At 38.2% G+C, this 26240-nt stretch overlaps 1 protein-coding gene and 2 long non-coding RNA genes across 23 annotated transcripts in view; 2 read left to right on the top strand and 1 right to left on the bottom strand.

Annotated features, from left to right (window-relative positions):
* The window catches only part of EIF4G3 (eukaryotic translation initiation factor 4 gamma 3), a 343477-nt gene that overhangs the window by 95529 nt on the left and 221708 nt on the right, over positions 1 to 26240 (bottom strand). For 18 of the 19 annotated variants that reach the window (XM_047728162.1, XM_047728168.1, XM_047728169.1 and 15 more), the window contains one exon: positions 23075 to 23914. In XM_047728162.1, the coding sequence (XP_047584118.1) occupies positions 23075 to 23914 (840 nt within the window). Of the gene's footprint in view, positions 1 to 22826; positions 22977 to 23074; positions 23915 to 26240 lie in introns of those variants that run through there. The other variant, XM_047728182.1, reaches the window with a different exon arrangement.
* LOC125098924 (uncharacterized) lies at positions 1026 to 2657 on the top strand. The gene is made up of 3 exons (XR_007126979.1): positions 1026 to 1209; positions 2138 to 2328; positions 2533 to 2657. It is a non-coding gene; the product is annotated as an uncharacterized LOC125098924 (long non-coding RNA).
* On the top strand, positions 10201 to 22988 carry LOC125098923 (uncharacterized). 3 transcript variants are annotated; one of them, XR_007126978.1, is made up of 6 exons: positions 10228 to 10288; positions 16304 to 16485; positions 16998 to 17101; positions 21027 to 21080; positions 21193 to 21287; positions 22909 to 22988. It is a non-coding gene; the product is annotated as an uncharacterized LOC125098923 (long non-coding RNA). The 3 variants fall into 3 exon arrangements; XR_007126977.1 differs by lacking the exon at positions 16998 to 17101 and having other exon boundaries at positions 10201 to 10288; positions 16328 to 16485; XR_007126976.1 differs by lacking the exon at positions 16998 to 17101.

The raw sequence follows: 26240 nt of genomic DNA, 5'->3' as shown, positions 1-26240 counted from the left end.
GCGGGGCTCCATCCCAGGACCCTGGGATCATGACCTGAGCTGAAGGCAGAGGCTTTAACCCACTGAGCCACCCAGGCTTCCCAAGAGTGAAGCTTTTGAAACTGATTTTTACTCATTGTTTCAATCTTGTTTTATATGACTGAAGTGGATGTGTTTTGTTCTAGGTTTTAGGACTGCTCTTTATAAAAATACTACTGAAATAAATATTAAGAACTGTTAATCTTCTTCCAGGATGCCTGGGTAGCTCAGTCACCTAAGTGCCTGCCTTCAGCTCAGCTCATGATCCCAGGTTCTGGCGATCCAGCCCCACCCTGGGCTCCTTGCTCACCAGGGAGTCTGCTTGTTCCTCTGCCCACCACTCCCCCTGCTTGTGTGTTCTCCCTCTGGCAAATAAATAAATAAAATCTTAAAAAAAAAAAAAAAAAACACCTGTTAATCTTACCAAAGATGTTAAAATTTTACATATGTGTGTTGATCTGTGGACTTGGAGAACTCATGGAGCTCTCTGACAGCATTTGCTTTATACCAAAAAGTGGAAGCATCATCATTCCACAGAGATTAAAAGAATGTGAAAGAGGTGATTACATAGGAGAGGTAAACTTTCAGTCCCAACGTATTGCACTAGCTATGCAATATAAATCTGAAAACAACTTTTACTGAAGATACCATGTTGGGAAACTTGCTTCTCTTTACTAGATCACTTCTTCCTTACTCCTTATTTCTTCAGTAGTCCAGTTAGTGCCCAGTAAACTGTTGTGGGTTAAGAAAATTTCAATTTTTTTCTGGTGCCCAAAAGGGAAAAGACCTTTTTTTACTTTCCCTTTTCTTAGATCTTTGCCTAGAGAAAGCTTGTAATTGTAAATCCTTCCTCTATCCTCTGATATATGTGTAAATCTTTTTAAGATGCTAAAGATTCTTGGCAGCTTTGTAATTCAGGAATGCTTTTCTTAAGAGCCTGGGAGCCATCTCTCTCCTTGCAATCACGGGAGCCTCACGGGAGCCTCACGGGAGCCTCAAGAGAGCCTTCTCTCAGCAACTACCTGCTTACCATAAACAAATGTGAAGTTTAACTTCTCCTCTGGATAAAGGCAAATGACTAACACAGAAGTACACCCCAACTACAAAGATAATTTCTAAAGAACTAGATACAACAGCAATGATGCTGGTACAGTCCTACTACATGACGACAAATTATCATCTTGAGAACATGTATGTAACGAATTGTATTTGCCTGGCTTGAGGAAAGGGTGAGGACTCCTTCTGTCTGTAATCTCATTAGTGGGTTGTATATGATGCTCACTTAATGCTTTTTCAATAATAAAACTATTTTCTTTCTTTTCTTCATTTGTAAAAAGCATTTTCCGGTTTGGAAGGAGGTTTTAATTTTTTCCCCAGGATCCAGTAACAAGAATGAGATGGTCTAGGAGTACCTAAAAGGAACAAGTCAGCTAAAGATCTTGTGGCCATATAACAACCAGAGAAGAGACCCTGAATTATAAAAAGTCTCCTTTCTAACACTCTAGTCTTTTGGAATATAATATGAACTCCTTAGCTCTAAGACTTAAGATGAGTGTGCCCAGAGTCTGAGTCTCTGGACTGAAGAGACACAACACTATGAAGAGTTATCAAGAGTAGATACTTCACGGGGCGCCTGGGTGGCTCAGTGGGTTAAAGCCTCTGCCTTCGGCTCAGGTCATGATCCCAGGGTCCTAGGATTGAGCCCCACATCCAGCTCTCTGCTTAGCAGGGAGTCTGCTTCCTCCTCTCTCTCTCTCCACCAGGCTCTCTGCCTACTTGTGATCTCTGTCAAATAAATAAATAAAATCTTAAAAAAAAAAAAAAGAGTAGATACTTCACTACTGGTAAGGGAAGGGCCTCCTTACATTGTCACAGGGTTGTGTATAAAAAGAGTAGAATGTTCCTATAATGGAACTTCCAATCAGAATTCCCACACTTAAAACCCAGTTCTAATCTCTTCTCTTTCCTCTCATTTTTTTCACATTCTTTCCTTTTTTGGATCCTGGTTTTTGATTCCTAGAAGCTGGCATTAAATTGTTCTGATTACAATATATTCAAGAATTTTATTTAAAGTTTCTTGAGGCTGGGGATCCTAATCTGTCTTTTTTTTCTTCTATAGATCCTTATGAGGACCTAGGAAAATCTGATGATTCTTCTAAGAAACTGGGCTAGAGCAAGGAAAAAACCCAGCTGAGAGAATGTTAAGTTTTTACAATGGAGATGTACACGAACAAAAAAACTAATAATTGGGATAAAATACATAAGAATGATGGGTCACCTAGAGATGTCAACCAAAAGAAACACTAGGGAGTAAGTAAGTCTGTCATTGTTTTCCAGCCATCTTCTCAGGGGTTACTATTTGAAATGTATGAATGGCTTGGTGATTATGCTTCCCTTCATATGTTAAAATGCTCTATGACTTCTTCACGTAAGTTAAAATAGTAAATAAAAAATAGTATATAAATATAAAATAGTAAATAAAAAAAAGTAAAATAGTAAAACTGGTCTGTTCAGGGTCTAGCGCTGGAACCAAAAAAGGAAAACAAAATGAGGGTTCTAGAACAGAATTCCACCAAAGACATACATCTGTAACACAATTAAAAATTTTTTACTTCCACGTTGAATCACTACATTGTACATCTGAAACTAATGTAACACTGTACATTAACTGGAATTAAAGTAAAAATGTAAAGTTAAAAAACAAACTTTTTTACTTCCAGCTTTAACATTACATATTGCGAAGGTGAAAGTCAAGCTGTAGTTTTGTACATTTCTTTATTTTGGTTTGTTAATCCTTTTAATGTTCTCAATAATTGCTTTTCTCATTACATGGGGTTTTTTTCCTAATTCTTTTGTTTTCTATTTTTTTAATTTCCCTATTACCTTTATTATTTCCATTAGGTTTAATTTGTTCTTCTTTTTAAAAATATCTCAGCTTTGTTTTTTTTGTTTTTTGTTTTTTAAAGATTTTATTTACCTATTTGACAGACAGAGATCACAAGTAGGCAGAGAGGCAGGCAGTGAGAGAGGAGAAAGCAGGATTCCTGCTGAGGGGAGAGAGGATGCGGGGCTCCATCCCAGGACCCTGAGACCATGACCTGAGCTGAAGGCAGAGACTTTAACCCACGAGTCACCCAGGCGCCCCTCTCGGCTTTATTGAGGTAAAACCGACAAATAATAAGACATTTAGAGTATACATTGTGGTGATCTGATAGACGCACACACTGTGGAATTCCCTCCATCTAGTTCATTAACACATCTATCACCTCCCATATATATTTGGGGGGGGGTGCTAAGAACATCTAAGTTCTTTTTTCTTTGCAAGTTTCCATTACACAATATGGTGCTATCAACTATAGTCACCATGTTTTACATTAGATCTCAGGCTTTATTCATCTTACGTAATTTGTTATTTGAATAGCTTCTTTACATGGAGGCTGAGGTCATTAATTTGAGACCATTTTTCTCCTAGTATGTGCATTTAGTGGTATAAACTGCCACCTAATATCTATATTAGCAGTTGTGATACGCGGAACAATGCACTGCGCCAAAGATGTCCATGTCCTGATCCCTGCACCCTATGAATAGGTTACCTTACATGACAAAAGGGACTTTGCAGATGTGATTAACTTAAGGGATCTTAAGATGGGGAGAGTCTTATATTGAATTAACCTAGCGGACCCAATGGGATCAAAAGGGTCCATACAACTGGGAGGGAAGCAAGAGAATCAGAGACATATGATTTTATGGTCCTGGCTATGAACATGAGGAAAAGGCCAGACCAAGAGGAATATAGGTAGCCTCTAAAAAATGGAAAAAGCGGGATGCCTGGGTGGCTCAGTTGGTTGGACGACTGCCTTCGGCTCAGGTCATGATCCCGGAGTCCCGGGATCGAGTCCCGCATGGGGCTCCCAGCTCCATGGGGAGTCTGCTTCTCCCTCTGACCTTCTCCTCGCTCATGCTCTCTCTCACTGCCTCTCTCTCAAATAAATAAAATCTTAAAGAAAAAAAAAATGGAAAAAGCAAGGGAACAGATTCTCTTCCAGAGTCTCCAGAGAACACATATTTTTGTTGCTATCTCAAGTTCAGTCCAATGAAACTGATTTTGGATTTCTGACCTCTCAAAATGTGACATAATAAATTTGTGTTAAGTCAAGAGATTTGTGGTCATTTGTTACAGCAGCAACAGGAAATGAGTATATGCACAAATTCTGATTTGGGTTTTACTTCCATCCAGTTGAAAACACTTTATAATTTCCCTTTTTACTTTCTCTTTTACCTCTGGGTTATACAGAAATCTGTAATTTAGTTTCTGAATATTAGAGGGATTTTTCCAGAGATGTTTTTCTTACTGATTTCCAATTTAAATGCATTGTGGTCAGAGAACATACCTGCTTTGACTTGAATCCTCTGAAATTAAAACTTGTTTATAAGTCATAATATGGTCGATCTTTGTAAATTTGCCATTTGAATTCAAGTGTCCGTTGTTTGAGTGTTTTGTATCAATTAGGTCAAGTTGGTTGATTGTGCTACTGAAGTCTTCTTTAGCCTTACTGATTTCTGTCTACTGTTTCTATCAATTATGTTTCTCTAATCAATTAGGTCATGGATGTCACTACTTTTTGAACATGTGAAATGCAGTTATAATAACTGTACTCAATAACTATTTCGTCTGCTAATTCTAACGGCTATGTCAGTTACAAATCAGTTTTGATTGACTCATTTTCTCCTCAGTATGGGACCTGTTTTTCCCATAGTTTCATCAGTCAATTCTACTCATCATTTGAGGAAGAAATAATATCAATTCTACACAAACTTTCCTAGAATACTGAAGGGGGGGGGGACTGGCTACCAACCCATTCTATGAGGTCAACATTACCCAGATGTCCAAATATGAAAATTATCAGAAAAACCACAGGCCGATATATCCCTCAAAAAACCTAAATAATATTTTATCAAACCAAATTCAACAATACAAAAACAAACAAACCCACCCTACTTCAGACACAAATTTTATTTCAGGAAAGCAAAGTTGGTCTATTATTTAAATATCAAGTAATATAAAGCAAGTAGTTAACAAAAGAAACCATGACTGTCTCAAGATGTGTAAGAAAAACATTCAATAAAATCCATTTCTATCCCTGATTAAAATAAAAAATCTCTCAGAAAATTAGGAATTAAAAAATTCCCTTCACCAAACATTCAAAAACCTACAGCTAACATCATATTTAATGATTGAATGCTTTCTTTCTGAGATTGGGACCAAGATAAGAAATGTTTACCTTCACCACTTCCAGTCAGTATTATATATATATATATTTTAAAGATTTTATTTATTTATTTGACAGAGAGAGATCACAAGTAGACGGAGAGGCAGGCAGAGAGAGAGAGAGAGAGAGGGAAGCAGGCTCCCTGCTGAGCAGAGAGCCCGATGCGGGCCTCGATCCCAGGACCCTGAGATCATGACCTGAGCTGAAGGCAGCGGCTTAACCCACTGAGCCACCCAGGCGCCCCAGTCAGTATTATATTGAAGGTACTAGCTAGGGCAGTAAGTCATGAAAAAGAAATAAAAGGTGCCTCCAGTTAGAAATGAAGTAGAACTGTCTTTGTTCAGGAATGACAAAAGTACTTACACAGAAAATCCAAAGAAAGCTCTATAAAAAAAATGCTAATAAAACTAGTAAATGAATTTTAGCAGGATTGTAATATGAGAGACTGAAAACTCCATTGTATTTCCATATACTAGTAATGAAAAATTAAAAATTGAAAGGAAAAATACCATTTATAACAGCATCTAAAGATATAAATTTGACAAAATTATGAAAGACGTGTACATTAAAACCTTCAAAACACTGCTGAGAGAATTAAAGAAGAAAAATTGTGATGATATGCCATGTTCATGGGTCAGAAAATTCAGTATTTTAAGATGTCAATTCTATCTATAGTATTCAACACAAATCCAATTAAATTCCCATAATGAGATCAAGAGTTGCATGCTCTACTGACTGAGTTAGCCAGGCGCCCCAACCAACAGGCTTTTTTGTAGAAAATATTTGTAGAGAAAACTGATTCTAAAACTAACATAGTTAACTGTACTAGAATTAAGATAAAAAACTTAGTAAGAAATGCAAAAAATTAAATTAAATTACCATAAAAAAGTAAAAGACTTAGAACGGCCAATACAATTTTGAAAAAGAATAAAGTTGGAGGACTTAATACTATCTCATTACAAGAATTACTACAGGCCTCAGAAATCATGACAGTGTGGAACTGGCATCAAGAAAGAAAACTAGATTAATGGAAAAATAGAGAATCCAAAAATAGACCCACATATAATATATATAACATACTTTGGGAAAAGGTTTTAAGAAAATTCAACAGAGAAAGGACAGCCTGAAATTCTCACACACTGTAAAAGAGCACAAATATCTGGAAAATGGTTTGTAGTTTCTTAAAAAGGTTAAAACATACATTTACATGGAACCAAGCCATTTCACTCTTACATATTTACTCAAGATATTCAAGAGAAATGACAAGATATATCCGTAAAAAGACTTGTACACAGATGTTCACAGAACTCTGCTCTAATAGCTCCAAATTGCAAACTCAAATATCCAATAGGTGAACAAACTGTGGCACATCCATAGCGCTATCAGTAATTTTTTTTAAAAATATGAGCTACTAACATATGCAACAATATGGATATATCTCTTGAGTAAAAAAGCCAGATCAAATTTTATGCTTTCTGATTTCATTTGTAAGACATTCTAATGAATGCAAACTAATCTATAGTGACAGAAAGCAGATCAGTGCTTGCCTTTGGAATGGAGTGAGGGTAGTGCAGCTCAGTGGGATTTATAAAGAGGTATGAGGAAACTTTTTGGGGTGATATTATGTTTATTACCTTGATGGTAGTAATAGTTTCATGAGCATATATACAGATGTCAAAACGAATACAATACTTTAAAAATATATACGTTAACTTTATGTGAATCACACCTCAAAGGTGTTAAAATGGTTCAGGTCGTTTCTTAAAAAAAATTAAAACGGAAGTATATCCAAGTATCTATTATGAACCTGCTAAAAAATGATAGTGTTTTTAAAAGACTTTGAAATACCTTGTGTAGTATTTTTCCATTTATGAAAAGAAATATGTATCTGTACATCAAAGTAATGGGACTCCCAAGGGCTGTTTTTTCTTCCTGTTGTTGCTTTATATGTTTTCTTTTTTTAAATGACAAAAGTATCAATTGAAACAAATATAAAGGTAACACCCCCCCCTTCCCCAACTAATTAATTCTAGTGGCTTGAGGTAAACAACATTAACATTCTTTGGTATACAGTTGGCCACACCTTACTGACTCATACAAATAATCATAACCAAATACATATGTTTATTTTAAATGGAAAAATGGAGTCATACTAAAGTTATTTTGCAAAATGCTTTATTTTCCCTTAATTTATTATGAAAATCTCTCCAGGTTATCACACAGTTCTATCTCATTCATATATTAGCTGTAAAATATCCAGAATAAATATGTATAATTCCCCTTGAAAGATATTTTGCTATTTTCTTGCCAGATTTACCTCCAAAAAGGCAAAAGTTAACCCTTACACAAATACATGAGTGTTGTATTTCCTCCCTTCTCACAGGTAACTTGGCATTAGCTAAAAATGGTATTTCCCACTCAATAATGGATGGGCATCTTTCCTTTCTTTTTTATGGGGGGCCTATTTGTTCTTTCTTTTCTATGAATTTTTATTTTTGTTACTCAATCTTCTATCAGATTGTTTGCTTTCTTCTTTTTTTTAACTCACAGGTACTCTGCAGACAGGTTAACCTTTTACATACCCACTGTCCTGTTTCTTTTTGCCAAGATAAAATTCAGAATTTTATAATGAATTTTCTCTAATGAATGCATGTTGTTTTTACAAACAACACCAACACAAAAACCATGAAAGAAAACATGCACTTTAATTATTCTGAAATTAAGGCAAGGAAATTTGATAATGACTCAAAAACTTAAGAATGTAGAACTTTAAGATCCAAAGATTTTTAAATGGATTCACTTGAGGGAGCCTGGCTGGCTTGGTCAGAAGAGTATGAAACTCTTGATCTAGGTAGGGGTTGTGAGAGTTTAAGCTCCATGCTGGGTGCAGAGATTACTTAAATAAATAACACTTGAAAAAAAAAATAAAATTGATTCACTTGGATGAGAATAAATCCACTACTAGCAATCATCTACTTCGCAATCGTTAAGACCACACGTTCCCCTAGTTTCTGAAGCGCATCCAAGCTAGGAATTTATCTTCTATCTTACAGGACCACTTCCTGACCCACCAGCACTAAAAATTTTACCACCAACACACTTAATAAGTCATCGCTATTCTAAGGCAATCAAGGACATGACACAAGTTAAGAATCCAATTATTTGAGTTTGAGCCCTTTGAGGATAAGGACTGCATCTTTTTGGTCTCCTTTGTATATGCACCATTTAATATTGCACCTAATCCATGGCAGATGCTCACTGAAAATCTGTTAATGAATGAACTCCCTGCAAGCAAATTTCAGTCCAAAGTTAATGTCTCTCCATAACACTAAACACTGGTTCAGTCTCCTGTGCATTTGGAAGTATTGCATTATCTCCATTTCGGAGATGAGGAAACTGAAATACAGACAGATGAACTCAATTGCCCCAACCCCAGAAACAGTAACCACTGGAGCTGTAATTGAAACACAGATGTAACTGAAAAGTCCTTGCATTCGCAACATAACACACTCTTAACTCTAGTTTGTCCCTGCACCTTCTCCTCCAAATTCCAAATTCATTTACATTTTGGTTAAGACGACTTTTATTCTGTAGCAGAAAGAGGATAAACAAGGGAGGGCAGTGTGAAGAACAGTTTGTCTCTCACCACTATGGCATAGTATGTCATGAGGAAAATAAAATGGTAATGTGACGTTAAGGATAAAGATCTGTTCCTAAAAGCCAGCGGACAGTGCATATGCAATTCTGTCAGCAGTAAGAGCAAAGATGACTCCAGTGAGGCCATCAGCATATTTTCAAAGTGTCTGTATTTTACTGCTCTTTTTACATTAACCTAGGCATTTCTGCATTTAAACAAATGCTCTTGTACCACCGCTACCATAATCAAAATAGACTACAACTAAAGGTTTAAGTCCGGCACAGATGAAGAATTGTCAATCACTACAGCACAAACAGACAAGACACTATAGCACAAGCAGCTATGTTTCTGTTTACTCAATGCTTTTCACCTCTAAATAAAACACTAAGGCTCACTGCCTTGAAAATGCTAGAAAGTAGATAAAAAAAAAAAAAACAAAACACATTCCTGTTTGATCCATCACAGTGAGACCACATTGCCAGTGCTTTGCAAAATGCCCAAGATCACTGAAACCTTGATCTGGGAGAGCCACTATGAGTGATAACATACATCCTAACAGATGTATTTCCTCATTTCTTCATATTACTCATCTTAGCTTTACACATGTCTCTCTGTAAGATCACTGAGTTCCCAAATACTGTCAAGTGACAAAATTATATTTAGGTGTTAAGGGTCGAGGAATTATCAGAATGGAAAATTTTGTGAAGACAGCCGTACAAAAAAACTGTCAACAGGTTCTTTAGCATGGTGTAGGCTGAGAAGTGAGCATCACGACAACAATGTGGGAATTAGCACCCATTAAACAGTGTGAAGGACTGGCCAAAACAAAGTAAAATTAGGGAGAGTTGGGAATTCAGCCTTAGCTTAAGGCTTAACCCGAGTCTGGATCTTAGACTTTTGAAACAACTGTCTATACAACTCTTGGATAGATATATCCAGAAATTATTTTCTCTGGAAGACTTTACTGCAGTTTCCAAGAAAAGTCTCAAAGCAGAAAGAGCTGTGACAGTTGGGGCAATCTATGAAACGGACTTTCTAGAAAGGAAAGCAGATTGAACAGTTGGATGGATAAATGAAGGGGATGGACAGCTGGAAGGACAAGAAAGGTCAAATTGTAGGAGTATTTACCCAGGGTGGCTCAACAGAGGCAAAAATACACAAGAACTAAGCTAACTAATAACTAAGGAAACACAGAATCATTACTTCTAAAACACCAATCCCTGGTGTGTTTCATCCATTAATAATGACATTGCTCTCTCAGCCCAGTCAGGTGTTCCATATTTGTGACATCAAACAATGCCCCTAGAATGGCTACTACAGTGGTGCATTCACCACCTAGCTGAGAACACCCTCTCAAACTCAGGTAAGACATAGCTACTAGTAAAACAATAAGATAGAGTAAAAATAATACAAAGTTCAGACATAAAATACATCAAAACACAATTGGTTTTTGGTTGTACTCCCAACATTCTTCCAAGTCTGGTACTGTTGATCATGATATTTTTGTGAAATCTATTTCCTAATGTCTAAGCTATAACTTCCCTAACTGGATTCATTTCTAGCTTCAGGGTTTCCTAGCATTTACTTCTAAGGCTGATGCCTCTGACAGATCCTTTTCTTTTTCTTTCTTTCTTTTTTTTTTTTTTAAGATTTCATTTATTTATTTGACAGACAGAGATTACAAGTAGGCGGAGAGGCAGGCAGATAAAGAGAGGAGGAAGCAGGCTCCCCACTGAGCAGAGTGCCTGATGCAGGGCTCAATCCCAGGACCCTGGGATCATGACCTGAGCTGAAGGCAGGGGCTTTAACCCACTGAGCCACCCAGGTGCCCCCTCGGACAGATCCTTATATACGCTGGTGACACAACCACTCGAAGTCCTATTCATTTTTTTTAAATAATAGCCTTATTGAGAAATAGTTAATATACTATAAAGTTCACTTTTTCTTAAAGATTTTATTTATTTATTTGACAGAGATCACAAGTAGAGAGGCAGGCAGAGAGAGAGAGAGAGAGAGAGGAGGAAGCAGGCCCCCTGCTGAGCAGAGAGCCCGATGTGGGGCTCGATCCCAGGACCCTGGGATCATGACCTGAGCTGAAGGCAGAGGCTTTAACCCACTGAGCCACCCAGGCGCCCCTATAAAGTTCACTTTTTAAAAGTATACAATTCGGTTCTTCATAGCTGTAATGGAAAAGTCTTGCCACTTTCCTTTGTAGGAAAAACTCAATTATTTCCTATTGTGTGTTTCCTTTACCACTTAGAATACTTCTGACACCTCTTGTCATCAAATATATGGGGTTTTCCCCTCCATAACAAGCAATTCTCCATGACACCAACTGGGTGTCCTACAATTTAACTCAACTCAAATATTATCAACCTGAAGATGTCAGATCCCACAGGTTAGGGCTCAGTTCCACAAGATGTTCTCCTCATTCCTACTTCAGATGGCAATCGAAAGCCCAGGTGGCCAATCAGTATAGCTCAGAAGTTCCAAAGACCACCCTCTCCTCAGATTCGATAAATTTCCTAGAGCAGTTCACAAAACTCAGGGAAACATGTACTTGCACTTACCAGTTGAAGGTATGATTACCAGTTTAAAAGATATAAATAATCAGATGAAGAGGCATAAATAGACAGGGCGAGGTCTAGGAGGGTCTCAAGGGCAGAAGCTTCAATCCTTGGAGTTGGGAGTACATTAGTTGTTACTGGTATGGACGTGGTTGCCAGCCTGGAAGCTCTCCAAACCCCCTCTCCCTGAGATTCTATGGAGGCTCCCTCACATAGGTATGACCAAATATTAATTCCATATGCAGTCCCTTTCTTCTCTCAGGAGGTTGGGGCATGGGGCTAAAAATTCCAAACTTCCAATGACTTGGGGCTTTCTGGTTACCAGCCCCATTCAGAAACCATCCAGGAGCCTACCTAGAGTCACCTCAGTAGAACAAGAGGATCTTAGTACTATCGCTTAGAAATTTACAAGGCTTTTAGGAGCCATCAGTGGAGGTAAAAGACTAACATTAGAACAAGAGATGCTCCTAGTGTTCTTATCACTTGGTAAATTACACGGGTTTTTAGGAGCTCTGTGCCAGTAATGGGTGACAGAGACTAATATATATTCTCCACTGGAGTGCCTGGGTGGCTCTATCAGTTAAGTGTCTGCCTTCAGCTCAGGTCATCATCCCAAGGTCCTGGGATTGAGCTCCATGTCAGGTTCCCTGCTCAGCAGGGGAGTATGTTTCTCCCTTTCCCTGTGCCCCTGTTCTTGTGCTCTCTCTCTTGCTCACTCTGTCTCTCAAATAAATAAATAAAATCTTCAAAATACATACATACATATCTATATACATTCTATTATTGCACAACAGCATATTCACACAGAGTTGTGTGACAATCACCACTATCTAACTTCAGACACTTTCATCATCCCCACAAGAAAGCCTATACACATTAGTACTCCCTCCCCAGCTACTCAACCGCTGACAACTATGTTTCTACTTTGTGTCTCGAAGAATTTGCCTATTCTGGACATTTCACATAAACAGAATCAAACGCTATGTGGTCTTCTGTGACTTTTTCACTCAGCATGATGTTTTCAAGGCTTATCTATCTTGTAGCATGTATCCATACATCACGCCTTTTCATGGCAGAATAATATTCTATATTATACACACACACACCCCATTTGTTTATACATTCATCAGCTGATGGACTTTGAGGTTGTTTCTGCTTTGGGACTATCCTATTCATTTTTTTCCCATTCGTTTTTTTCTCTCTGCTTTTCTTCTTAATTTTCTACTCCTGACCTAAACAGGAAGTTAATGTTATTTGTATTGTCTCCTTAAATGCATGCCTAAAGTTTCTCAATGGTACAGATTTTCCTGGTAAAATTCACCGTTCTAAGCATACCTCCTGCCTTCCAAATGACAGCAGAGGTCACCACTAGAGGTGTCTCGCCACTGGGAAGGTTAAAGATATAATGGGCACAAAAGCCTCTAATCAAATTTGCGCACACAGAAGGGACTCTTGTGAAGGACTTTCCACCATTTCATGCTCATAATTTAATTAAGAACTTCTGAGATGGTATCATCTTATTAAGCTTCTCTTCTTTGGAATACAAATTCCTAAGGACAGTGATAATGACACCCATTTATTCTGTGTAATATTAGTACAGTTCAAAGGGAACATTTGGTCCCTTAATACTAGCTGAAAATAGAAATATTAATATTTAACATTTACCGAGTACTTATCATGTGTCAGACACTGTGCTAAGTGTTTTACATATATCACATTTTATGTTTACTAGAATTTTATGAAGTAAATACAATTATCATCTCAAAATTCTGGACAAGAAAAACTGTGAGGTTAAGAAACTGGCCCATGGTTACAGAGACAGGGGAAAGGCTAAGGTGCAGGAGTGTCTGACTGTTGTCTTGATCTTGACCACTACACTTTATTGATAGTGTTGAGATTAACCAAATACACAAGAAGTAGTAAACAGATCCTCTGCATATACATTCAGAAGATTGCTCCTATAACTAAATATAACAAGAAGACCTTGTAGTAAAAAGTAGAAATGTAGAGTTTGTTTCGAAGGGAATGCCCCCAAGTGCCACCCAACATCCTAAAGGGTTTCAGCAGAAATAAAAAACGAGTGGTAAAGTCAGGTCTGTATTTTAAAGAGATGGCTGCCAGATGGAGAATGAATGTGAAGGGGAGCAAAACTGGACATGCCAGGGACATGAGAGGTCATAACGCAGTGAGAGCAGTAAAAGGAGAGGAGGAAACAAATTCAACAACCATATGAGGTAAAAATCAGAGAACCTTGTTTAATAATTATACGGGGAAGATGAGTAACTCAAGGAATAAGTCCATTGACACTGGCTTCAGGATTTTAGCTTATGTAAAGCCAGTGGCATTAACTGAGATAAAGGAATAGGTTTAGGGAACTAGGTGATTAGTTAGACAGTGGACATGTTAAATCTGAGATGGCTCTGGGATTTCCAAATGGAGATATTTGGCAGGCAACAGGAAACGGAAGATAGAAACTCAGAAACAGAGATGAGTATAGAGATAAAAATTTGGAGGTCATCTGCATATACCACTGGGAGCCATCTACCATCAGAGTAGATGAAATCAACCCTGAAGACTGTGTTGTATGGTGACAGAATGAGAGCACAACCCAAATATAAGAGAACTGTTTTGAGTGATGGAACTGTTCTGGTATTTTGACTGTGGTAGTGATTACATGACTTAATGTGTCTGTCAAAATTCACAGAAATGAATGCTAAAGGGAGTGAATTTAACTACAAAGAAATAATGTGCAATAAATCTTACTAAAGAAAAAAAAAAGCAGAGAGCAATGAGTAGTGTCACATTTGGTGAAAAGACTGTATGACAGCATGCTGGGGGCAGAAAGCAGATGATGTTAGTTGAAAAGTAAACAGAGAAGGAGCAGAAATTACTGACTGTTCTTGGGAAGCCTGGATGAGACAAGGAAGAGCTGAATTTCAATGAGAGCTAAATAGACATGTCGGACTGAGGGTGTGTTTTCACTAGGAGGTAGACTTCAGCAGATTTACAATGACAAAGAAGTCTATGGGAAGGCAGTGAATATATAGGAGACTGCAAGGAACAACTAAGAGACCCCGGGGAAAGTTTGGATGGAGTCAGGCTGGTAGTTCTAGCATAAGGTTAAAAAAGGCATACTTGGGGTGCCTGGGTGGCTCAGTGGGTTAAGCCTCTGCCTTCGGCTCAGGTCATGATCTCGGGGTCCTGGGATCGAGCCCCGCATCGGGCTCTCTGCTCAGCAGGGAGCCTGCTTCCTCCTCTCTGCCTGCCTCTCTGCCTACTTGTGATCTCTCTCTCTCTCTCTCTCTGTCAAATAAATAAATAATCTTTAAAAAAAAAAAAAAAAAAGGCATACTTAGGGGCGCCTGGGTGGCTCAGTGGGTTAAAGCCTCTGCCTTCGGCTCAGGTCATGATCTCAGGGTCCTGGGACCGAGCCCTGCAAGGGGCTCTCTGCTCTGCAGGGAGCCTGCTTCCTCCTCTCTCTCTGCCTGCCTCTCTGCCTACTTGTGATCTCTGTCAAATACATAAATAAAATCTTAAAAAAAAAAAAGGCATACTTAATGCACTCAATATTCTACAAAGACACAAAGTCATCTGCTGAGGGTGAGGAGGGTTGGGCTGAGTATAGGATTTCATAAAAGGCAAGTCATATAGGAATGGCTGGGCAGAGAGCATGAATTGGTAGATATATCTACATTCACAGTGGCAGGTATTGTCCAATAGTACTCTGCCTGCTGGAATTTAAGAATAGAGAAGATGGGGTAAAGCTAACTAACGTTTCTCAAAATGAAAAGTTGGTAGGAAAACCACAGATTTTTATAAGAGGAGAGTTCAGATAATCATTCTCCTCCACCTCTGCTTAAATACTTGAAGACTACCGCTCTGTTCATGTGACTTAAACATAAAACCTGCTGCCTCTTTCCCTGATTGTTTTTATGTCACTTAAAACATTCTAACACACGGGGCACCAGGCCGGCTCCATCGGTGTAGCATATGACTCTGGATCTCAGGATTGTGGATCCTAGTCCTACGTTGGATGTAGAGATTACTTAAAAATAAAATCTTAAAAAACAAACAAACAAAAAACCTTTCTAACATACTACAAGGGCAGAGATCTTTTGGATTCTTCAATTCTTGGAAACCTTGAATGCCCATAACGACTGACTCATAGGAGGCCCTCATTAACTATTTGTATAGTTGAAACAGGTGGGCTTCTACATTTCTCTCTGAATATGGGTCACCAGCCCCTAAATTCGAAAACATTCAAAGAACTTTACAGCAATATGGAAAGTATGTTAGAAAAAGTAACAGAAATGTGAGGTAAAGGAAGGCTTGATTTGTAATTCTTCTTATGCCTCTGAAAAACCCAATTTACCATTGCATGGCTTATTTTTTGTATCAGCAAAATAGGAATAATTCTATCCCAGGAATAACTGCTTAAGTCATAAGATTAATGCCTGAGAAAAAGCTCTGTAAAAAAAAATTTTTTTTTTAAGATTTTATTTATCTATTTGACAGATCACAAGTAGGCAGAGAGGCAGGCAGAGAGAGAGAGAGAGGAGGAAGCAGGCTCCCTGCCGAGCAGAGAGCTGGATGCGGGGCTCGATCCCAGGACCCTGGGATCATGACCTGAGCCGAAGGCAGAGGCTTTAACCCACTGAGCCACCCAGGCGCCCCAAGCTCTGTAAAAATTAAGAAAGTAACAAAACTTTATTATGACTGCAGCAAAATTAGCAAGTACTACTAATACAGCAACAGTAAATAGAAAAAAGAAACATATTGAAGAAATGTATTTTAACCCCTTTTTGCACTAGTAGGTAAAATTTTCTTGTCAAAAGTATTAGAAACAGTTCTCAAGACTACTGTGTGCAAGGTGGAGATCAGGACTGGGAGAAGAAAACACTTTTAGCAAGACAAGGTTTTCCTGTCGAGAGCTCTCTTGCCCAACAGAGAACAGCATTTCCTAAGCTGTCCGGATTACTCTGTATGGATGCAGGTAAGCACAATGGTTTTTTTTTGAAAGTATATTAGTAAGTCTGGGGAAAAGTGGGCTGAATTCTGAACAAAGAATCTATGTCTACTCATTGAGATATATAGGACTATGTTTATTAATATCCAATGAATGAAACTTTTGAGACTCATGTTGCAAAGAAATGAACTACTATAAATAGTAGGAAAGTGTATATCATACACAGCTGAGAGATCGTACAGGGGCTTGTCACAAGGCTTGGCACTTGAGTCTGTTAGTACATTACACCATTTGGTGTCTGGGCTCATTCTGCAGCATATAAAAGAACTTGAGGGGCACCTGGGTGGCTCAGTTGGTTAAGTGTCTGCCTTCAGCTTCAGATTACGATCCGGGGGTCCCAGGATGGAGTCCTGCATTGGGCACTCTACTCACTGAAGAGTCCACTTCTCCCTCTGACCCCCAACTCCTGCTCATGCTCTCATTTGTTCTCTTTCAAATAAATAAATAAATGAACTTGACCCAAACCCCATATTTTCCAGAAAATGCTTAAGATTTCACAGTGAAGAGCAATAAGAAAGATAGGAATAACACAGCAGAAATGTACTTTTCAGGCAGCTTTGTTTCAACTATTTTTATAAATAAGGTGAGGAAAGTCAATCATTTTAATTTATTTATTCCTAAGGATCACTCAAACTCAAGCCTCTGAAAAAGGGAGCCTAAAGCCTTTGTTTTAAAAAGTGCTCTACTATTTTGATGGATAACAAGGAACCAGGAACATGTAAAAAGTCCTGCACATAAGGCTTCAGAACATATCTTCTCAAAAGGAATATGAGAAACTAAATTATAAGGGTGTAGATTAAGGGAGGGATTAGGCTGGCTTGTGGGACATCAAATCACAGGTGATCTGTTTTTAGCCAGAGGAACTAAATATTCCAGGGATGTTTCAAATATTTACATATTTACACCTTAGAAGGTGTAAGTTGAGCAAGGCAAGAATAAATTTTAGATTCCTAATTCTTCTTTTTTTTTTTTTTTTAAGATTTTATTTATTTATTTGACAGAGATCACAAGTAGGCAGAGAGGCAGGCAGAGAGAGAGGAGGAAGCAGGCTCCCTGTCGAGCAGAAAGCCTGATGTGGGGCTCGATCCCAGGACCCCAGGATCATGACCCCAGCCGAAGGCAGAGGCTTTAACCCACTGAGCCACCCAGGTGCCCCTAGATTCCTAATTCTTGCTGCTGACCATCAGATCATGGTTTTCACATGAGACTCGGGTTAGTCTACCCAAACTGAAAAGCTTTTGTTTTTTTGTGCTTGCTTATGTTTTATTTCTTTTAAGGCACTGTGAATTATTCTCACAGGTGAAAATCAATCAAGGATTACTACTAAAATATATTTTCCTGAGTTAAACTATGTTCCTTTTACGCTGAAGTGAATCAAAACCAAAAGAGAGAACAGCAATGTCACTGGCTGTATGGATCAGTATTTTATTAACACCCACAAAACACACAAAAGTACCTCCATTTGAGAAACAAATCTCTCGTCTTGCAACCTACAGAATCTGGAAACCAACCCTCAACCTTAGCTGAGCTTCCAAGAACATAAGGGAAACTCCTGGAAGCCACATAAACAAGGTCTGTTGTTGCTACTACTGTAGTTACTACACTACCAGGGATATGGGACACTATGCCAGTCTCTAAAACCCAGGAGTTTACATTTTAACATCAATGGGGAGATGAAAGATCTTGGATCCCAGTGAAGTGAGGACTTGGAATTGAGGTTCTCACAAAAAGCCCTGAGACTCCAGGGGCGTCTGGGTGGCTCAATGGGTTAAAACCTCTGCCTTTGGCTTGGGTCATGATTCCAGGGTCCTGGGATCGAGCCCCACATCGGGCTCTCTGCTCAGCGGGGAGCCTGCTTCCTCTCTCTCTCTCTCTCTGCCTACTTGGGGTCTGTATCTGTCAAATAAATAAATTGGAAAAAAAAAAAAAAAGCCCTGAGACTCCAAACAGAGTGACAGCCTCAGTGAAAAGGTAGTTAAAACAATAAAAGAGAACAAAATAAACCAACACAGAGTAAAGACAAGAAAGGATGCTTGGTTTCACCTAGGTGGAAAGGGACTGTAGTCATCCGAAAAACAGTATCCACAGGGAATGCTTTAACACGTTGTTTGGAATATGGAAGGAGATTTTAGGACATTGAACTCAGATTAAGGTCTAGCTAATGTTTTCCTCAAGACACGTGGTAAGTAAAGCAAATACAAACACGCTTTGGGATGACCTGCCCACAATGTACATCCAGGAAAGTTTTGCTGAAGAGGAGTTCATAAAACAATTCTTTAAAATACACAAAGAAACAATGTACTATGAGCAAGAGCCAGAAGACACAATAAGTTGAAAGATTAGAATCTCCCTCTGCCAAAGGAATGTCAAACAATATTTTTATATCAGAGATCATAAAAAAGCTAAACTCATTATTATTTTCAAAAGCAAAAAGCTCATGTCACATGGTATGCACCTTACATTGTACACGCATTCAGGAAATTATATAAAAATGAATTGCTGGATGAGGAGTCGGGAATGTTTTTCCACAAGTTCTGAAACCCTTTTTTTACCCAACAAGTATACAAAAACCATAATAAAACCCCTAAGACTTCAAGAAATAGCCAATTAATATAGATTTCTGCACATTTAATTATTGAGGTGATCATATGAACTAAGTAATCAAAGGTCTGGCCAATCTCTCAGGCTTTTCAGAACATAAACACAATTATCATTTCACAGGGCTTGCTCTTCGACACCTAAGTATCCAGAATTGCTGCATTTTGTTCCAGTCAGAAATATGATCTAGAATAGTTTCAAGAAAATGTTTTCTAGCACAAGTTAAGAAAAAGGACTATATGCCTAATGTCTGATGTTACAGCTTTAAACAAGTATCTCTATACCAACTACAAGGTAGTCTTCTTATGCATCACACCTGTCAAAAGCAAATGTGTTCTGAAGCGAGCTTTAAAGTGCTTTATCCTCAGGCAGATGCAGTGAGACCTATCCTCAAAAGTTAACAACATGGGTGCCTGGTGGCTTGGTCTGGCTGAATGTCAGACTCTTGGTTTGGGCTACGGTCATGGTTTCAGGGTCCTGGGATAGAGCCTGATTGGGCTCTGCACACAGGGCAGAGTCTGCTTGTCTCTCTCCTTCCCCTCTGCTCCTCTCCCCTCTCTTGGCTTTCTCTTTAAATTAATAAATACTTGTTTTTAAAGTCAACAAGAGGGGTGCCTGGGTGGCTCAGTCAGTTAAGCAGCTGCCTTCAGCTCAGGCCATGATCCTGGGTCCTGTGATCGAGCCCCACATTGGGTTCCCTACTCCGTGGGAAGACTGCTTCTCCCCTGCCTGCCATTCCCCCTGCTTGCGCTTGCTCTCTCCTCTCTCCCTTGCTGTGTGTCAAATAAATAAATAAAATCTTTTTAAAAATAAATAAATAAAAATAAAAGTCAACAACAGAAGAGTGATATCCAAACCAAACTGTTATGATTTAATCATCTCTCAAAGTAAACAAGATACTGAATGAGTAAGTGCAAATAAGACTATAGTCACTAGGAACAGAACAACTTCAAATGGATAGATCTTCAAGAGTAATGATAATTTAAACACTTGTACAGAAATGAGAGGGCCGAGAATGTTTTTGGTAGCTTTATACTTTAAAAAAAATGCTCTTTAAAAAAAAAAAAATGCTCTTTACATGGGTTCTTCAGGTTCATTTACTTTGAATTTTGAAGAGTATAACATGGGTTCTTCAGGTTCATTTACTTTGAATTCTGAAGAGTATAAAAAAATCAAAGGATATCACAGAACTTCTAGTTATTTTAGTACATATAATACATTTTTTTTTTAAAGATTTTATTTATTTGACAGAGAGAGAGTGAGAGAGGGAACACAAGTAGGGGGAGTGGGAAAGGGAGTAGCAGGCCTCCCACGGAGCAGGGAGCCCAATGTGGGGCTCGATCCCAGGACCCTGGGATCATGACCTGAGCTGAAGGCAGACACTTAATGACTGAGCCACCCAGGTGCCCCCATATAATACATTTATAGATTTAAAAAAATCATAAAACTAGAAAAGTGTCAGTCACTTTACTTCCCGACATCACCAACCTCTACCCTCACCCCTAAATCATGCAAAAGACAGTTCATTCTTTTCTAGCTATCTTCTGGTTGTGCTGAAGTATCTACATTCTCTCACTAAGCTGCTAGTGACATATATTACTAATTCCCAGAGGACTAGCATTTCAAAAAAAAGGAACCATGATATGAAAATTACTTGCCCTAAAATCTGTCTGTCCATCTATCCCTGGGCACAGACTTGCAAACATCAGGCCACCTAACGACATACTACTTAAAAAACACAATGTCAGGAATGAGCGTAAGTAGGAGTTTGGTGTGGGCTTGTTCTTTACTTATTTCAGGATTCAGGTATGGTTTGTATCTCTGACTTGTATTCCCTATGATTATTTTGTTTTTCTTTCTGTTCCTTATTTTTTGTTTTTGTTTTTTTTTTAAACGTTTGTCTTCAATAGCTTCTCCTAATTTTGGAACTACCACATCACTAGCTGTTGGATGACAACTCACAGGTAAGTATGTGAAAGGAGACAACGAAGGGTTCAAACTATTCTTCTCCCAACACAGGAGTGCTCCTTGGGGGGCCTTCACCTGTAGCCACATGCAAACTGTTTTTTCATAAAGCCCCAGGTCATCAACCCACCAAGAAAAAAGGTTCCTGAAACAGTGATGACACTGTGAATTCTGATCCGTTGGAGGACAATCTCTTGAGAAAACAGGTGATTTACAAACTTTATGATAAATTACTGCCTTTCTCTACCACCTTGCAATGTTGCACTATGTTGAACTAGATGTCATTCTGTTCCAAGGAACCAGACAACCTCCCTAAGAAATTCAGGAGGAAACTGCCTCAAAAACTGAGCTGTATGGAAAAGCTGTATCTTAAAACTAGGGATCAGGTTTTTGATTTCCTAAGTTTCCCTATTGATTAGACAGCTCAAAAAAGACAATTAGCACCCAGGATGTTGATGACTAAAACCTCCCCACCCAGTGCATTTCTGGGACAACTGCTGAGGGAGCATACAATTTTCTAATTGTATAATTCCACCTGGGAGGTATATAGAGGGTAAATTATACTGCATGGGGCACTACTGCACCAGATGGGCTAGCTGACTTATTAAAAGCCATATGGGGGGCGCCTGGGTGGCTCAGTGGGTTAAGCCGCTGCCTTCGGCTCAGGTCATGATCTCAGAGTCCTGGGATCAAGCCCCGCATCGGGCTCTCTGCTCAGCGGGGAGCCTGCTTCCTCCTCTCTCTCTGCCTGCCTCTCTGCCTGCTTGTGATCTCTCTGTCAAATAAATAAATAAAATCTTAAAAAAAAAAAAAAAAAAGCCATATGGACTAATGACTCAAGTTGATAAACCTCAGTTAATTTTTTATTAAAATTATAAAAATTCAGGGGCATCTCGGTAGCTCAGTTGGTTAAGCATCTGACTCTTGATTTCTGCTCAGGTCATGATCTCAGGGTTGGGAGATCAAGTCTCTAAGCTGGGCTCTGTGCTGGGTGTGGAGGTTAAGATTCTCTACCTCTCCCTCTGTCCTTCCCCCACACCCCCCCAGTCACCTGCACTCCCCTCTCCCTCCCACCTCTTTGCCTCTCTTAAAAAAAAGGGACAGCACCTGGGTGGCTCAGTTGGTTAAGTGTCTGCCTTTAGCTCAGGTCATAATCTCAGGGTCCTGGAATGCAGTCCCATGCCAGGCTCCCTGCTCAGCAGGGAGTCTGCTTCTCCCTCTCCCTCTGCCCCTCCCCCCAGCTCCCCCTAGCTCATACACACTCTCTCGTGTTTGCTCTCAAATAAATAAAATCTTAAAAAAAAAAAATGACAAAGTCCAATAATTCCTAAGTTCCTAAGATCCTAGGTGATGCTACATTAAATAAATAATTTTGAACTGGGAAGAATATAATACTTTGAAAATATTAATGATAAAATTAGTATTACAGGAAAAAATGAAACCTCTAAAGGAAAAAATGAAGAGCATTAAATTTCTCTTTGAATCAGAGAGGGCACTTTGATTTTTCAGAACTAGTTATAAACTTTGATGTTGTCACTGCTATTTTTCTAAATCCCAAATCAACTAAGCGATGAATTCCTTTATGTTTAGGATTGATGGAGTTCTAAAATTTTGAGAAGATAGGATTAAGGACTATAGAGTATGCTTGTTTTAATTGGTTTCCAGCCCCAATACTAAATTGACCACTGAGGAACTGATTCATATGAACAAGGCAAAAAAATAAAAATAAAAACAAAAAACACATGTACAGTGACATATACCTTGGAGACATTTTGTATATTTGAAATTTCATTTGCATTTTTAGACAATGCAGTAACTCTTTTGCAGGCTGCACTAAAACATAAACACACCATTGAAGAAATCAGACTACGAATGTCAGCATTCATTTGATGTTTCTGGAAGTCAAGGAAAGTAGCCAATTAAAAAATAACTCAGACACTGCTTCTTTTTCATGTTCAGCAAGCATATAATAATTAATGGCACAGTAGCTTACCTGGGCTGGGGCTCTTTCTTGAACTTAGGCTCTGAGCATCCATAATCTCTTCTGTTTGCCCGTCTGCTTCTACCTCTATTTTGTTCTGAATCTCTTTTGCATCTTCACTAAGGCAAGTTCTTATGCTCTCGTCCTCTTCTAGGACCCTCTGGACTGTGGTGGGAACACCAGCAGTACTAACATTAGAGGCAGCAGCAGGAACAATGGCTGGTGTGGGAGGAGGAGGAGCTGGAGGAGTTGGAGGAGATGGAGAAAAGGAAGGAACTGTGGAAGGGGTAATGGGAGCCGGGACACACTCCACTTTCATTTCTTCTGGGGCATTTTCCAGAATCTCCAATTCAAGAGTCAATGGCAACACCTCCTGTTTTACTATTTCCACAATGCTCTCTGTGGCTGGTAATGGTTCACTAACTCCATTCATTTCATTAATTAGATTAGTACTAGCAATCAGTGGAATATCATTAGGTGCTACACTACAAGATTTCTTGCATATATCATCATCAATTACATCTGTTGGTGATGGATCTGATGTCTCTGTGCAAGATACAGGGCTGGGTACAGGAATTGAGTCTTCTTTTGAGGAAGAGAGTTCACACCTGTCATCTACAGCAGTGGCAAATATTGGCTGGCTACTAAGAGCAGCAGAGGTGGGGGAAGCAATTGTACTTCGAGCAAGTGGAGAAACAGTGGTAGGTGATGGAGGCAGAGGAAGCTCTGGCATGGATTCTACTGCAGTTGTCTCTGATGTGTGGCCTGCTTGTTCTTTCTTCTCTCCACTAAAGACTAGCCTAAGGACTGGGGAAGGAGACTTTAACACTGGATCGGGTTTTGGCTTCTCTTCTGGGGAAGAAAAAACAAAAGAGTTTAAGAATAATCTTAGATCAGAGATTATATTGTATTATTTCGGGCTAGTTCTTTTAATCTCTTACCCAAAATCATGGTCAACACAAGACACACCAAATTATTAGACTTAACTCTGCCACTCTAAAAACACTGTCATATTTTCTGGTTATACCTAGTGTTACTTGGTCACCAATAAATTTAAAGTTTATTTTGGAGTAAAAGAAGGAATCAACAATTAACCAAATAATTAACTCAAGAATACAACAGAAAAGTTAATCAAAACTGAAGCTAAAACATCCAGAAATGGGAATAGGGCTTTATCTTGCTCCCTATAGAATTTTTTTCTACCAAGGATACACTACAGTGGCAGAACAGATCAAGAACAAATAAGAACAGATTAAATTATTGTATTGTATTTTTATATTTCTGCATTTAGGAGAATTTTTGTAAAAAATGTGTATTACGTGTATAAAATACTGTTTTAAGAGAAGCTATCATGGTGTCATTATCGGTACAATTATCTGTGAAATCAAGTCCCTGAAAATAAAAATTCATTTACAAATTAAGTTAACTTCCATTTTTCAAAAGAGGCAGCATGTATATAACCAGAAATAATGTGAAAATATAAAAATGAAAATTTATCTTGTAAAAAAAATTTTTCAGGGAGAAACTGAAGTTAATATTCAGATAATCAAGTCCAATTAAGAAACATAATATATACATCTGAAATACTTGAGAATACATAAAATGTGTATCTGTGTATAGATGAAAAAGAAGAGAAGAAGAAGAGAGAAACTGGTGATCACAATAAAGGTATACCAGAAACATGTAAGAAACTGTAATTCATGAAAATTTCCATATTCTAAAATTCTAGGTAAACTGATATGTGAATCATTCCAGGGTCGATGAAGCCAAAGGAGATTTAGACTGGTTTCCAGCCTGATCCTTCTGTAGCATGATAATTAGACTCCACTGGAAAAACAGACATTCTTAAGTATGTTCAACAAAAAACAAAAATTTTAAGCACTACTAAAAGAAAAGTTTAAACTGAAAGGGACTTTACTTTCTCTGCCAATCTTTATGCATCAGTGAAAACAAGTCTTTACAATAAATTATTGTAGTGAAGTTTGTCATAGAAAATGTGCTCTGTTAATCAGAAAAACAAATGGTAAATATTATCATTAAGTTGTTAAAGGATAATTCATCCTTTAATTATCACTTATCATTCATCATTCATTAACCACTTTTGCTGGCCTTAAAATTCATTTTAATTTATGGGTGTAGTATCCAGTGCTTCTTAAATTGAACTCTACCTGTTCACTGTACAGAAGAAATAGGATCATTAGGCTCTCACTGTCAAATCCCTCAGACTAAGTTGTCAAGGCAAAAGACAAAAATATTTCAAAGCAATCTATCTATTATATGTATTACATATATGTAAGAAATATAAGTACACATTTATTAAAATATCGCTCACAAAAATTATTTCCAACTCACTGGAGTAACTGCTACAAGGGTCACCCAGATTATATGAAAGCACTGTGAAAGCACATCAGAGTAACACTTTTTTTAAACACTGAATGAAGCAGTAAATAGTAAAAGAAGTAACGGTAAAATAAAATAAAATAAAATAAAATAAAAGCAGTAGATAATAAAAAGTGATTCTCAATCTAGTAAGTTTGTCAATTCCATTATTAGTTTTGAAAAATAAAATTTTCAATACCAAAACAAAAGCAGACCTAGACTGAAATTTCTATATAATCTTGAGAAAAATCTAACATGAAGAAAAAAAAAACCTATTTTGAGGTCCTCATTCTGAAATAAAACTCCTTTAATTCATTCAAGTTTTAATACAGAAAGCTGAAAAGTATATATAGTAAATCTAAACAAAGAACACTGATTCTATCTGAAAAGTTTTATTATTAAGAGTATGCTTTGCAAAAAAAAAAACGAGTATGCTTTGCATGAAATAAGTCAATCAGAGAAAGACAATTATCATATGACCTCCCTGATAGGAATTTGAGAGACGGAGTGGGGGGTTTGGAGGGTATGGAAGGGGAAAATGAAACAACATGGGATCGGGAGGGAGACAAACCGAAAAGAGACTCTTAGAATCTTACAAAACAGATTGAGGGTTGCTGGGGGGAGAAGGGGTGTGAAGAGGGTGGTTGGGTTATGGACACTGGAGAGGGTATGTGCTATGGTGAGTGCTGTGAAGTGTATAAGCCTGATGATTCACAGACCTATACCCCTGGGGCAAATAATACATTATATGTTAATAAAAATAATTAATAAAAAAAGTATTGCAAAGTCATGATAGTTT

This window comes from Lutra lutra, chromosome 4 (genome assembly GCF_902655055.1).
Source record: "Lutra lutra chromosome 4, mLutLut1.2, whole genome shotgun sequence".
NCBI classification, from domain to species: Eukaryota; Metazoa; Chordata; class Mammalia; order Carnivora; family Mustelidae; genus Lutra; species Lutra lutra.
This window is presented reverse-complemented; position numbering and strand designations above follow the sequence as displayed.